This window comes from Pogona vitticeps, chromosome 1 (assembly GCF_051106095.1).
Source record: "Pogona vitticeps strain Pit_001003342236 chromosome 1, PviZW2.1, whole genome shotgun sequence".
Lineage (NCBI taxonomy): Eukaryota > Metazoa > Chordata > Lepidosauria > Squamata > Agamidae > Pogona > Pogona vitticeps.
The window spans coordinates 145630134-145645442 of NC_135783.1; the positions used below are offsets into that span (position 1 = coordinate 145630134).

At 41.7% G+C, this 15309-nt stretch overlaps 1 protein-coding gene across 1 annotated transcript; it reads left to right on the forward strand.

The window, feature by feature from the left end:
* The first annotated feature begins 217 nt into the window (after window positions 1-217).
* Window positions 218-10677, forward strand: SERPINE3 (serpin family E member 3). The gene is made up of 8 exons (XM_020788052.3): window positions 218-1167; window positions 2905-3138; window positions 3685-3882; window positions 6190-6388; window positions 7923-8023; window positions 8444-8530; window positions 9271-9354; window positions 10487-10677. Exons 1-8 carry the CDS (start codon window positions 909-911, stop codon window positions 10528-10530), a joined length of 1206 nt encoding a protein of 401 aa, XP_020643711.3. The 5' UTR covers window positions 218-908; the 3' UTR covers window positions 10531-10677.
* Window positions 10678-15309: the final 4632 nt, after the last annotated feature.

Genomic DNA, 15309 nt, shown 5'->3' on the forward strand with positions numbered 1-15309 from the left:
GTTTTCTGAAGCTTTGCTGATATATTCAGTACTTGTGTATTTCTATCATGTACAAGCCAAAGGACAAATCACAGATTTGTGGGGGTAGCCATGTGAATCTCTTATATAGTGAGAGAGAGAGAGAGAGAGAGAGAGAGAGAGAGAGAGAGAGAGAGAGAGAGAGAGAGAGAGAATTTTGACACCTTAAAGACTTACAAGTTTTGGCTGGTATTAGGCTGTTTGGACAGAAGTGATAGCCCACCTGCATTTGTAGATTTGCATCTGATTCTTTAATCAGTCCCTTAAAACTCTTGCTGAATAAAACTAGTTTATCTTTAAGGTGCCATGTGGTCCTTGGTTGTTCCCCCCCCACTTCGTTCAACATGTTGCATTCTGGGCAAACAGATGTAGCTGTAGCTGTAGCTATAGATATAGATATAAATATATAGTATTTTTTTAAAAGTAGCCACCACCTCTGCTATCAGCCACAGAGGTGAGGCAGAGTTACCAGAGGGGGTCTTTTAAGTGGTGGCTCCCTAGTTGCGGAATATTCCCTCCAGCGATACATGTTCGTTGCCTCCTTAAGCAGCAAGTGAAGATCATTTTGTTCTCTTGGGGTTCCCATGGCTGACTGATCTTTATTCCTGGTTCTCCTTGCTTGTTTTTTGTGGCTGTGAATCTTATTGTTTTATTTTAATGTCTTCTCCCATCTTTTGTTTTAAATACAATGTCAAATATAACTTTGACCTGTGTATCCTGCCTGTAGTTGTGGACTTGCATAGCAGGGGATGGAGAATGTTTTGACAGTAATAATGTCAAATGAGAACGTGGCTCAGTTTTCATTTGCACCAAGAATTAAGTTTCCCTTTTGTTGACGGTTGCAGGTTTGACCATCTCTTCCAGACCATCTCTGGAAGCCCTCTGTCTTCATGCTGTCCCTTTCCATCAGGATCCTCCTTCTGTCACTTTGTTCCTTGAACTTGGGAGGCTGTGATCACTATAATGACCCAAAGAACCTAAATGCTGAGTTTGCCTTTACCCTTTACCAACGCTTGGCAGAACTTGAGAACCAAACTAACCTCATCGTTTCCCCAGCAAGTGTTTCTCTGTCTTTGGGACTTCTGCAATTTGGAGCACAAGGAAACACTTTTGTACAACTGAAACGTGCTCTTGGATACACCGTTCATGGTAAGGGACCATCTGAGAAGCTGATTCTCACCAGGAATCAGAGACCATAAAATTGAAATTCCAGCTTTAGAGGGTTTCTCTCTCTTTGACAAGCCATACAGAGTACCTTTCTCTTTCTTAACAATATGTTTTCAGTCCTTTCCAATTACACTGGAAAATAATTCCCAATTTGTTCCAGAATTGGCATGAGTGAATTTGAAGTATTGTTCAATTGTCATATGACATGACGCTCAATGAGAATCAGCCCGTCTTTCCCCTCTTCTCATCTGGATTTTTTTCTCCTGTGCTGCTGGGAACAGCAGCAATGCCCCCTCATACAATTGTTAGTGGTGTTTTCCCCCCCAACTGTATTGTTACTTTCGTTTAGCACTAGATCACCTCTGCACAGACCCGGGGGGGGGGAGGGAGGGAATAAAAATTGTAACAACCATGACAAACTCCATATATCATATAATGTGCAATATTTCCATGGCATGTGGGCTTTTTTATGGAGAACTTTGGAAAACTGCCCCTTTTTCCATACTGCTGTGCAGCCTTTTAAACCATCTCAATGGCTTGACAGCTGTAGCCTATTGTAGTCTTCGCTTTCTGCACTGGGTTCAAAAGCTGTCTGAATAATTGAGAGCAATGTCTGTTTCACTGCCACTTTTGCTGCTTGCTCAGCATCCTGTCCTCTTTTCAAAATCAGTGCCAGAAGTCCTCCCAGAGAAGGTGGGGATGGGAAGCCACACCACTCTGCTGCCGGTGAGTGGGCGCCCACTGGAGGAGGCAGGGCTAGGAAGTCTCATCATGCTGCCACCTTTGAGTGGGCCCCTACTGGAGGAAAGAGGGCTGGGAAGCCATACCATGCTGCTGCCTGTCGGTGGGCATCTACTGGTGGAGGCAGGGCTGGGAAGCTGGGGCGCCCATAGGAGAAGCTGTGTGGCTGAACTGCCTAAGTACACCAAAATGTGGAATGGCAATTCTTGCCCATTTCTAGTTTAGGGTTCAAAAGCACCTCATTGAAAGTATTTTTCAATGTTGGCTACAATTAATTTCTTTATTTTATCTATTTATTACATTTATATCCCACCTGTCCATGAAAAGATAATGCTTATGGTGGAATGCTGAAAAGGTATATTCTCTTTTACTACATAAGAGTTCCTGTGCCAATGATTAAAAATGCAATATGTAGGAACCAGGGGTGTAAGTGTTCCTTGATTTAATTGAACAGCTAGGCTCTGTGTGATGTCGCTTAAGCTGCCAACTCCTTTACTAGTAGTTTTGTGTGATTGGTACACAATTTTAGTAGGTGCTCTTTGTTCTTCTAAAAACAGTTTGTAGGGAAACTGACATGGGTCAGAAAACAGTAGTAAATAGCTGAGTTGAAAGAGAAGTGGAGACATTTAGGACAGGATTCAGCCCAGTTGTACCCTAACACAACTGCTTGTGTCAGTGGAACTGAGAAGGGATGAATCCACACCCCACCCAGAGTACATAATGTGTCCTGAAAACCTTTTCTAGATGGCTGGGGCACATCCAGATCCAAAGCAACAGATCAGGTCTTGAGGTAGCACAGAGAGCTAGAAGGAGATGAGGAGGAGAGCAAATCTGATCACACTAGCCATAACAATTATTCATTTTCTGAAAAATCGTTCTAAAGATCATAGGCTTTGCAGTCAACATTGTTGGGGAGCCTTATTTATTATCATATTGTGTTATCTTGTCTGGTAAACCAAGGACCTGGTTTGTTCATAGATCAAGATGTGCAGGACTTCTTGGAAACTATATACAAGGAAGGGACCAACTCAAGTCAAGGGCCCATAGCACAGTTGGCGTGTGCCATTTTCGTTCAAGCTGGAATCCATCTTTCCCCCCACTTTGTTCAACATGTTGCATTCTGGGCAAACAACACAGTGCAGGAAACTAACTTCAGTGAGCCCAGAAGAACTGCAGCACAGATCAATGAATGGATTGCCATGAATACTGGAGGTAAAGTGATATTCAGCTGTCCACTATATGGTTTTGAAAGATACTAGTTCAGTGCCAGGTATTTTGAGACTGTAGTCAGACCCACTCACTCTGAAACAAGATATAGTTACCTGAACGGTTATTGGAATGAGAAGTGACCTAAAGCCAAATGGTAGAGGATAGTTTTTGCATGAAACCACCACTGAACGAGCACATCAACAACAACAAAATCCAGAAGAAAATGTCATTTTCAAATGTTTTCTTCAAGATTTTTGAAAGAGTTATTCTCAAAAAGATAATGTTTTCAAAGAGAAAGTAAGTGGATTTGTGGGGAATGTCCTCTGTGAGATGCTCCCGTTGGAAGATTTCAATTTTAACACTAATCTGTCACTGAAACTAACAAAATTCAACAGAGAATAACATTTTAAAAGGGTTTATGTAAGATTTTAAACTTTAGAATTAAAAACAAACATGGAAACATAACCAAGTCTAAGAATTTACAGAAAGATGATACATTAAATTCAGATTTGTTTCAGCAACCATTATTTTGCTTTCTTTCCATTGTAGATGGTGGTACTAATTGCCTGCCCTTGGAAACCATTGGTTCCCCACTTAACCAGCTAGCTGTGGTGAGCACCATGTACTTCAAAAGCACTTGGCAAAGGAAATTCACCTTCACCGATACGCAGACCTTGTCCTTCACCACGACAAATGGAATTGTCTTAAAGGTGCCTACTATGTATCTCAGCGCAGAAGTCAATTATGGTAATTATATCTGGTTTGCCACAGCCACCCACGCTGTAAAATACTGTATACAAGGTTTTCTCTGCAAAAACAAAACAAAACAAAAACCCTCAAAAAGCTTTGTGTCCAGACTGCAGGAGCAAGCTGAAAAGGAGACATGCTCTATGCCCAATAATAGCTACTGCTCCAAGCTACGCAGGCCAGCCCTGCCATTCAGCTCACAGAAGCAACTGGCTCAGGCAATGGTCTGCTGGCAGGAGTGGTGGCAAAGGAGGGATCTCAATGTTCTAGAGAGCGGCAGCTATATAGGCATAAGCAACCACTTATAAATTGGAGGCAAGACCAGTCATTTGCAGCATGTATACAAGTTATCTGTTTTCCCAAAAGCCTTGACCTTGCTATACCTGTTGCCCATTTATATCACGAGAGTGTTGTATTCATTATGACTTGACTTAAAGAGATAACGGGGATATGACAACATTTCATCGGCCGCACGATTCCTGATTGCCTGAAATGACATCTCAGCTAAGCTTTTTGGGGAAAAAGTAGGTCTTGAGGAAACATTTTGTAGCCCCTGCCCCCAACTCGCTTGTTTGGTGCCAAGAATACTTACCTCAAAGCACTCCAGGGATGCTGGTTTGACATGTTAGCTTCTCCAAGAACAAACACCAGCTAGGATCTCCATTTCTCCAATTTTTGGAGGCAGATTGTACTAGAAAGTACAAGCTCCTTAAGTTTTTCATCTTGTATGAATTACCAAAGGAGATAGAAAACAAGCACCTTAAAAGTAAAAAGCCAGGGACTCATTTTAGTGTACAGGCTCTGAGGCTTGTGCAGTTCCTATGTGGAGACTCTTTCACCTCAGTTCTCATATTGTTTGCCTCAGAGAACATGCATGTTAGTGCATCTATGTGAAAAATTGCTCCTCAGAAGAAAGCATGGGAATTGCAAGCAGCAATCATCATCATCATCATCATCATCATCATCATCATCATCATCATCATCATCATCATCAACCTACTCTGATGCCAAACATTTTCCTGCAAGACGTCCCCATGATTAAAATCATTCTGTGGAAGCACAGACTGAAGTCAAGAGTTGCAAGTGAAAGGCTGTTGCGCGCTAAATTTTTCATTGAACCACCTGGTTCACTCCTGAGAGGGAAGGAGGGATCTTAAGTCACCCTCAGCTCACATTCCACTTTTGACCCTTCTCCTGTCAGTGAACTCAATTCATTGGAATCCAAAGATGTAGACAGACAGATAGAAGTGAAAATCCATGATTTAGAGACAGTTTTGTATCCTTCACATCCTGGAGCCAGAGTGGTTAACAGACTGCAACGCTCCATGTGAAGCAGAGGCTCTCTTGAATCAAACCTTCTCTCCAGACTTACTAGCATCCTTTTAGGTGAACTACTTTCTCTCCACTTCAGTTCCCCACTTTGCAATATGAGGAGTGGAGGGATAATAGTGGTGCACCTTACAGTGGGGGGTGGGTGAGCAATGTACTGAAGATTATGATTACAACCACAATAGCATCACCGTGGGAATCTGACAGATATATATATGCTATGGAATTTAAGTAGTCACGAGCAGTACATTGTTTGCTTCATGATCTCCTTTTACTGGATATAGAAAAAGCAGTAGTATTTCATATTCTAGCCTACTGAAGACAATGCATATGACTCAGCATGATGCCTATAAGCAACTTCTTGTGACTTGTAGGTTTTATAGATATTTTTATAAGTTTTGTAACACTGCTTAAATAAAAAAAAACTTTCAAAAAGGAATTTTACCTTCAGTGTTATTTTGGCAGAAAATGTCATATAATCAAGCTTATAAGAAATGGTTTATAACACTTAGCCTAACTATCTGTCTATAACATATCTAAACTGGATGTATGTATGTCAACATGTTCCTTTTAAGGTATGGAGTTCATTCAGAACTCTGTCGCTGGGCAATCAAACCTGCAAATGAAGCCCATGTTTACTTTCCAATTGACCAATCACAAAACAAGAGCATGCTAACTTGCAGAGGGGGGGCAAGCACATGCCAGAGCAAATAGATGTAGTTTACCATTGCAGGGATCCCCTCTTCTAATGTTGTGCTAATGATATCCTAAAGGTCAGTGGTTCCCAACCTTGGGTCCTACCAGATGTTCTTGGCCTACAACTCCCAGAAATCCTGGCCAGCACAGTTAGTGTTGAAGGCTTCTGGGAGGTTTTAATCCAAGAACACTTGGGAACCCAAGGTTGGGAACCCAAACTTGCCCATGGCAACTGCTTTTCTTGGAGAACACTAAGCACCATCTTTTTGTTCCAATTTGCAGGAGAATTTTTACTGGACTCTCTGGAACGGATCAGTGTAGTTGAACTGTTGTATTTGGGTGAGACCGTTAGCATGTTTGTCGTGCTCCCATCTGACAGAAGAACCCCACTAGGTAAAGTTGAGGTGCACCTTTCATCAAGAACCTTCCTATTGTGGTCCAACAGCTTGAGAAGAACAAAGATGGATATCTTTCTCCCCAGGTAAAATATAAACTTTTATGAAGTTGCATGGTCTTTTTGATTACAGTACTTGTTTTGTTGTGCAAGTATGTGGAGAGTACATGTAAAAATTATGAGTATGGTGGGAATGGTAGACAATGACATTGCAATGAGAAGAGAGAGGTAGGAGTGTGATACATATAGGCTACAGCATCCTCTGACTGGTTTCAGAGCTTGTCAGGTTGACAGGATTTCCCAGAGCTCTGAGACTGGTCTTGGTGGGTTTTAAGAGCCTCGTGGCGCAGTGGTTAAAACGCTGTACTGCAGCTAAAACTGTGCTCACGACCTGGGGTTCAAATCCCAGGTAGCCGGCTCAAGGTTGACTCAGCCTTCCATCCTTCCGAGGTCGGTAAAATGAGTACCCAGCTTGCTGGGGGGAGCAATGTGTAGCCTGTATAATTAAAATTGTAAACCGCCTGGAGAGTGCTTGTAGCGCTATGGGGTGGTATATAAGTCCAATAAATAAATAAATAAATAAATAAATAAATAAATAAATAAATAAATAAATAAATAAATAAATAAATAAATAAATAAATAAAGCAGCTCAGCAAACTTCCAAAAATGTAATTTTAGGTTAGGAGCAGGTATTGAAAAATGAAATATAAGCTCCTTTCACATTCAGATTCAAATTGGTGAGCCAAAAGAGAGCAATCCACTGCCCAGTCTAAAAGTCACATATGATATTTCACTACCATATGCCTATGGTAGTAGGCATAAAGCATGTGAAAATAAAGAAATCAACCCATAGTCTAAATTATGCATGGACAACTTCAGGACCTCCAGATTTTGCCATTGACACTCCTGTCATCCTTTCCCCTTTGGCTATGCTGACTGTATAAGAGTTCCTGTTTAACAACATCTGGAGAGACACAGGTTGCCCACTCCTTGTCTACATGATTCACATGTAATGATACAGGGAGGACTGCAGATGTTAGCAGAGCAGACAGCAACAGCTAATTTAACTTGTGGATTCAGCCTCTGAGAATCAGAGTGGTTAGCAGAGCACACTGTCTCCTCTGCAAAGAAACCACATACACACAGCTTAGCCTAGGAAAATAAGAAAGCTTGAGTTTCTTATACATGGAAATGGGGAAGATACGTAGCTGGAACCCTAGTTCTAGCTAACTTGGGGATGCACGGAGCCATGACTCCTCGCACACCTATTCAGAACATCGGTAAATGCTTCTGTGAGAAGAGATGTGATATCAACATCTGGACATGGCTGAAATCCTGATGCTTAGTATGGAAAGTCAGAGCTAGAGTAGATGCATTGAATCAACGAAACTTACAGAAGAGTCAGTTCACCAAATACCCACTGATTCAATAGGCCCCCTCTATCTGTGACTTACTAAGCTATGCAAAAGGATTTCAGCTAGTAAAGTTTAGCATGTGTTCTTAACCTGCTGCCCTGGGCATTTGCGAACCAAGCACAAAAAATAGAACAGAACAAAACCAAACCACAAAATGACAATGTTTGAGTGGTATATCCAAAAACATCTGCCTGCCTTCTTTTCAGATTCAGAATTCAAAACCACATTGACCTAAAGGCAGTTTTGCCTGCATTAGGAATTACTGACATGTTTGATCCGACAGAGGCTAATTTCAAAGACATTTCAGGTAAATCCGCTACTTGTCTAATGTGTGTTCAATCAATGGACTGGATTGCCTTTTGTGTCAACTATTCAGCACAACACATCTTCTGACTTAAGATGGGGAACTTTACTTCTCCAAATATCTGGACCTCCAGCTTCCAGCTACCCTATCCACTATAATCCATGGAAGAAGTGTGGGAGGGTGTGAGCAGTTTCACCTTCCAGTTTTCAAAGGGATAGTTGTGTTAGATGAGTCTTTATAGGCTGGTGTTTAAGGTGACACTCAGCTTTTTAAAAAACTTTATTTGTCTATCGGTTCTGACTGTCTATGTCATATCCTCAGGCCCTCTAGGGCAGTTTCTTCTTTAATAAGTAAAGTTGTTGGGAATTTACATAGATAAATGTGATCATTATTATTTGTCTTGTTCTGTTGTGATTTTGCTAGATGAGGGAAGTCTCTACATCTCAGAAGCCATCCACAAAGCAAAGATTGAAGTGGCAGAAGATGGCACAAGGGCCTCAGGCACTACAGGTAAACTAGACAAGAGATTACAAATGTATTAACCTGGACAACAGCAACTGCTTATTAGGCACATTGTGTTTAGTTTATAAATACTTATTCCTTAATCCCACATTCTTGACTCTTCTGGGAGGCAGTTTGCTACGGGGATATTCTAGTTGGATGTCATGTGCTCCAGACTCCCAAGCCATGTAGGGAGCGACTCAGTGGAACAATGATAGCTGGACCTTGGATTGAAGTTTCTAGGCTCTGTAGCCAAGGGAGTCCTATAAAGAGCAGCATGAGATGGAAGCAGTGAGGTGAAACAAGGCTGGCATCAGCCCCTAGGACAGCACGTACATAACAGGGCTCACCAAGCAGTGGAAGCTGGTGACTGATTTCATTGGCGTGGTGAATCTGATCTGGGCTTTAATCCAACCATGGAAGGAGCTAGCCATGGTGCTAATATTGGGGGCTAGAACTCAACACCTTGGATAGCTCCTGTGAAGTCTGTAAAACGCAGAGTGTACAGTATTCACAATCCTCATGAAATTGGAGTCACCATCAGCCTCCACTGCCACCGAGGCTGACAGAATCTTAAACAGAAGCACCTACACAGTATTGCCCATGCTCCTGTCTGTACTTATTGACATTAGAACAGAGACATTTTCTAAAGGGAAAGTGGGGTTAGTTTTTGGCTTTTTGTGAACCTTCTGCAAATAAGCATAAGGAAATAATAAAGCCACCTATTCACTAATTGCTTTATACCATAGCTATGGTGCTGCTGAAAAGATCGCGGTCTCCTGTCTTCAAAGCTGATAGGCCTTTCAATTTCCTCCTATGGCAAGCCAGAACAGGTAAGGAAGAGCTAAAATGTACCTTTTGATACACCATTGTTGCGGTTGCAAAATGCAATCAACTTCCCTGTTGCTTAGCTTGAAAGTAAATTATGTAATTTAAGAAATTAGCATATAGATCATCAAACCTTTTGAACAGGTCAAGATATGGGTGAGTTTGCTCCTATCTTACTTAGCAGGATTCAGTTCATTCAGCTAAAATGATCACATCTAAAATTATGCATATATTTTCATTATTGTTTTCTAACTTTAACCCATTAGGATTCAGTTACTGGCCTTTGCCATTATTTACGTACCATTGCTAGCCATGCAACATTTCACATTTGCTGAATACAGGCCTTCCACTGACATTGATACAATGCAGTGAAAATGAAAAATACAGAAAACATTATACTAATGTAGACATCTTTTCTATTCCATGTGTTCTCAAGAGCACTACTTTAAGCTCAAGTAAAACCTGCAAAACAATTTCAAAGATTCAGAATGGTGACTGTGACAGTCCTCTCATTGGAACTGGTCTTTATCCCATGAATGGGAATGCATACTGGGAAACATCACTCAGCCAAAGACCATGTGTTACGCTTTGCACATAAAATTTCCAAACCCAAGAGGGATGCTTGTACAAAAAAGTGCCACCAGATGCAATCTCGGGCCTATGAAAGACTTGTACCATGGCCCCTGGCTCTCTGTGCAAAGGATTCCTCTCCTTTTGCCCATCCAGAACTAGGTTAAAGAGGAGGCAACTGACTTGGGGTTATCTCTGTTTCCTTTTTTAAATGTCCTGTTAAATACTGCTTGTTCGCTTCTTTAGGAACACCTTTTCATCATTAGCTATATTGGATAAACACTATAAATTATTTACTAATACTCTAATCGTTAAACTGAGAAAATCAATATTGTAGCCTACTTATAATATATTCTAGAAGCTAGAATATGGGCATCTTTATTTCCAGTTCCAAACATGACTCATTTCTAAGTGTAGCTGTGCAGTACGTTTGACTCCCCAGTCTCTTAAATTTGCTTATTCTGATGCATAAATCAATCAATAAATTTAAGTGCTTACACAAGATGGAGTATATTCCTAAAAGGACGCTCAGTTTACAAATTATATGTTTGTTTTCATTCTTTCCAGGTTCAGTTCTCTTCATTGGAAGACTTACAAATCCTTCAGAGTAAACATGTAAAATACAGGCTTCTATCACTCTGCTTTTTCAGTTCCTCATATTGTGCTTGATTTAAACAGTGCCTTTTCAGTTGCGTGAATATTAAGAGGAATTGGTGGGAAGCTTAGAACTGTAAATAAAGAAGGGTGGTTTTTTGCCATTTGTATAGAGGCTTTATTTTATTCAAGATCCTTATATGTAGTTTCCTCAAAAATGCTTTCCGCTAGAATGACATACATTGTGTCATTCTGTGATTCCACTTATAGGTATATTAGAAAAATGCATCCAGGGAAGCTGCAGCATGAAGAGGATAATCTTTTTAACCCTTTTGCTATAGGCGCAACAGGGCCTTCTGCTAGCTGCTTTTACCCCTACTGCAGAAAAAGGGTGGAAATCTATGGAAGGGCCCCTTCTTATGAGCCTTCTTCAGAACTTGTAGCAAAGGTTCTCTTGCTATTGTGTACTTGGTCTGTTGGTTTAGACTTACAGGGCATCAAGGAGTTTTCCTGGAGAATATTTTTGATCTGAGCTCTGCTGAGCATTTCTTTGTCCAAAGACAAAACATTATAAGAGGGCCATCATAGCCTCTGTGCCTCCATGTGCCACAGAAGACAATCTTAAGGAACCAAAAGTAATAGGGAACAGTGGGCAGATGTTCTAAACGCAAGGGGTATGCCTTCTCCTATGCTCCGTTGATACAGTGGTGCCTCGCTAGACAGTTACCCCGCATGACAGTTTTTTCGCTAGACATTGACTTTTTGCGATCGCTATAGTGATTCGCAAAACAGTGATTCCTATGGGGAATTTCGCTGGACAATGTTTGGTCCCTGCTTCGCAAACCAATTTTCACTAGACGACGATTTTGACAGCTTCCTCCATGCTCGCAAAACAGGTGTTTTCGGGACCTAAGCTTCGCAAGACAGCAATTTAAACAACTGATAGGCGGTTCGCAAAGCGGCTTTCCTATGGCCGATCTTCGCTAGACAACGACGATTCTTCCCCATTGGAATGCATTAAAAAGGTTTCTATGCATTCCAATGGAGAAATGCTTTTCGCTAGACAATGATTTTGCTAAACAGCGATTTCAGTGGAATGGATTATCATCGTCTAGTGAGGCACCACTGTATATGTATAATATTTACTCTGAGGTTAAAATCTCCAGAAACATCAACGTCTGAAAGAAAGGAAGCAAACTTGGCACTACACCTCTGGAACTGCTCAACACTTGGAGGAGAAGGGTGGACGCAGCAATATATAACGTAACAAAATAGAAGACTGCAAAAACAAAGGTACACACTACCAAGAACATTGGATTCATGCAAAATTTTCACAGAACTTCATATCTGAGAAACTGGACTTGCAAAAACAAACACAAAAACTACCAAAAAAACAACCAACCAACCAACCAACCAACCCCCCCCCCCCGGTTTAACTCTAGCAGATCAATAAAAAACAAAGCAACCTATCAGGGATGTTGGCAGGTCAGGAGTTCCTATGTCTATTTTAGTGTCTGTGAAAAAAGGTGTGTCTTTCACAGACACTAAAATAGACATAGGTACACCTGGTCCAGGGGTTTAGATGCTTCTGTTAGTTTTGAGAAAATAGTTTATCTGAAACCTCAGATGTAGAGGAGCGCTCAGAGTCTGAGTCACAGGATTGTTCTAACCAGGTTCTCGGTCCACATACTGCTGAAGCCTACCTTGGAGGATTTTGAGCATAACCTTGCTAGCGTGTGAAATGAGTGCACTGGTACGGTAGTTGGAGCATTCTTTGGCACTGCCCTTCTTTGGGATTGGGATGTAGACTGATCTTTTCCAATCCTCTGGCCACTGCTGAGTTTTCCAAACTTGATGGCATATTGAATGTAGCACCTTAACAGCATCATCTTTTAAGATTTTAAATAGTTCAACTGGAATGCCATCACCTCCACTGGCCTTGTTGTTAGCCAGGCTTTCTAAGGTCCACTTGACTTCGCTCTCCAGGATGTCTGGCTCAAGATCCGCAACCACACTATCTGGGTTGTCCGGGACATTCAGATCTTTCTGGTATAATTCCTCTGTGTATTCTTGCCACCTCTTCTTGATGTCTTCTGCTTCTGTAAGGTCCCTCCCATTTTTGTCCTTTATCATGTCCATCTTTGCACAAAATGTTCCTTTAATATCTCCAATTTTCCTGAAGAGATCTCTGGTTTTCCCCTTTCTATTATTTTCCTTTAAATCTTTGCACTGTTCATTTAAGAAGGTCCTCTTGTCTCTTCTTGCTATTCTTTGGTAGTCAGCATTCAATTTTCTGTAACTTTCCCTATCTCCCTTGCATTTTGTTTCCCTTCTCTTCTCTGCTATTTGTAAGGCCTCATTTGACAGCTACTTTGTTTTCTTGTATTTCCTTTTCTTTGGGATGGTTTTTGTTGCTGCCTCCTGTACAATGTTACGAGCCAACACCCATAGTTCTTCAGGCACTCTGTCCACCAAATCTAGCTCCTTAAATCTATTCTTCACTTCCACTGTGTATTCATAAGGGATTTGGTTTAGTTTATACCTGACTAGCCCAGTGGTTTTTCCTACTTTCGTCAGTTTAAACTTGAGTTTTGCTATAAGAAGCCGATGATCAGAGCCACAATCGCCTCCAGGTCTTGTTTTTGCTGACTGTATAGAGCTTCTCCATCTTTGGTTGCAGAGAATATAATCAATCTGATTTCGGTATTGCCCATCTGGTGATGTTCATGTGTTGTTGGAAAAGAGTGTTTGTGATGACCATCTTGTTCTCTTGACAAAACTCTATTAGCCTTTGCCCTGCTTCGTTTTGAACTCCAAGGCCAAACTTTTCTATTGTTCCTTTTATCTCTTGCCTCCCTATGTTAGCATTCCAATCCCCTATAATGAGAAGAACACCTTTCTTTGGTGTCAGTTCTAGAAGGTGTTGTAAATCTTCACAGAATTGGTCACTTTCACCCTCTTCAGCATCGGTGGTTGGTGCACAAACTTGGATTACTGTGATGTTGAAAGGTCTGCCTTGGATTCGTATTGATATCATTCTATCATTTTTGAGATTGTATCCCAGTACAGCTTTCCCCACTCTTTTGTTGACGAGGGCTACTCCATTTCTTCTATGGGATTCTTGCCCACAATGGTAGATACGAGAATCGTCTGAATTGAATTCATCCATTCCCATCCATTTTAGTTCTTCGACACCCAGGATGTCAATGTTTATTCTTGCCATCTCCTGTTTTGACCACATCCAGCTTCCCAAGGTTCATAGATCTTACATTCCAGGTTCCTATGCAGTATTTTTCTTTGCAGCATTGGACTTTCCTTTCACTTCCAGGCACGTCCACAGCTGGCGTCCTTTTGACTTTGGCCCAACCACTTCATTAGCTCTGGAGCTACTTGTACTTGTCCTCCACTCTTCCTCATTAGCATGTTGGACGCCTTCCGACCTGAGGGGCTCATCTTCTAGCATAATATCTTTTAGCCTTTTGTTTCTGTCCATGGAGTTTTCTTGGCAAAGATACTGGAGTGGCTTGCCACTTCCTGCTCCAGGTGGATCGCATTTATTCAGAATTCTCCAATATGACCTGTCTGTCTTGGGTGTCCCTGCACGGCATAGCCCATAGCTTCTCTGAATTACTCAAGCCCCTTCGCCACAACAAGGCAGCAATCTGTTTAGGAGTATTATAATAATAATACCCTATATTAAAAACAGTCATTAAAGCATTAATATTAATAAATCCTTCTGCTTATATGGCCAGCTAAAGAATACTATTCAATTAAAATACTGGTTGAACAGAAAGGTCTTTGCCTGGCACCGAAAAACCAAAAGTTTTGGAGCCAGGTGGATCTCTATAGGGAGGGGAGCAACAGCCGAGAAGGCCCTATTTCAACATGTCATCCCCCTCACCTCTTTCAGGGATGGCACCTTCAGAAGGGCCTTCTGGCCTGATCTTAGATGGGCAGGCTCCTATGGAAGAAGGCGGTCCTAAGCCGTTTAAGGCTTTTTATGTCAAAGTAAGTGTTACATACAGCACTGATGTTACCTGTCTGTCATGGGTTTGGAGGGAAAGTTCCATCCTATGGGGAGTAGAAGGCGGGACATCAGGAGGAGGGGCTGTACTGTATAAATATGTGATGCCGGTGTGGTGAAAAGAGATGCTGTGACACACTGAGAGATGCTGAGAGACACTGGGTTGTGACGAAGCAGCAGCTGGGAAGAAGAAGCTGTTGTGGGAGTCTGTGTGTCAGACAGGGTACTACTGTGTGTCAGAGTACCAACCTGATAGGTTCAGGTGTCTGTTGGTTAGCCAGAACTGATAGGTTCAGGGTCTGTGCTTCAAGTTAAGGGTTCTGGGTGAACCAAACTGTATGCTTGTATGAGTGAGAATAAGCCACGTTACTTTATCCTATTCACCTGATTGTTTATTTTTCCCTGTGTGTATTTAAAATAAACTTTATTCTTTTTATTGTTTAAAAATCCATCCCTGGTCTGTGTGACTTCTTATAGGGAATGGTTGGTGGCAGCTTAGTGTAACTGTGTGACATATCCCAGTAGGTCTGGGTTTGTCACATTGATTGGTGTCCAGCGTGTGGGATACGACTGGTCCAGTTGTCCAGTGGTCCAGCAAAGCCTTGGCAAGTGTGCCCAGAGCAAGGGGGGTCTAGTCAGGGACAGTCTGAGGCGCGTAGGTAATCTTCTAGGTGTACCTCACGGGGAGGTGCGCTAGTAGAAGAACGTGCCAACTGGGGAGACTTAGATTAAGGTGCTCTGAGGCAGCCTAGTTTTGGCGGGAAAAAGCTGA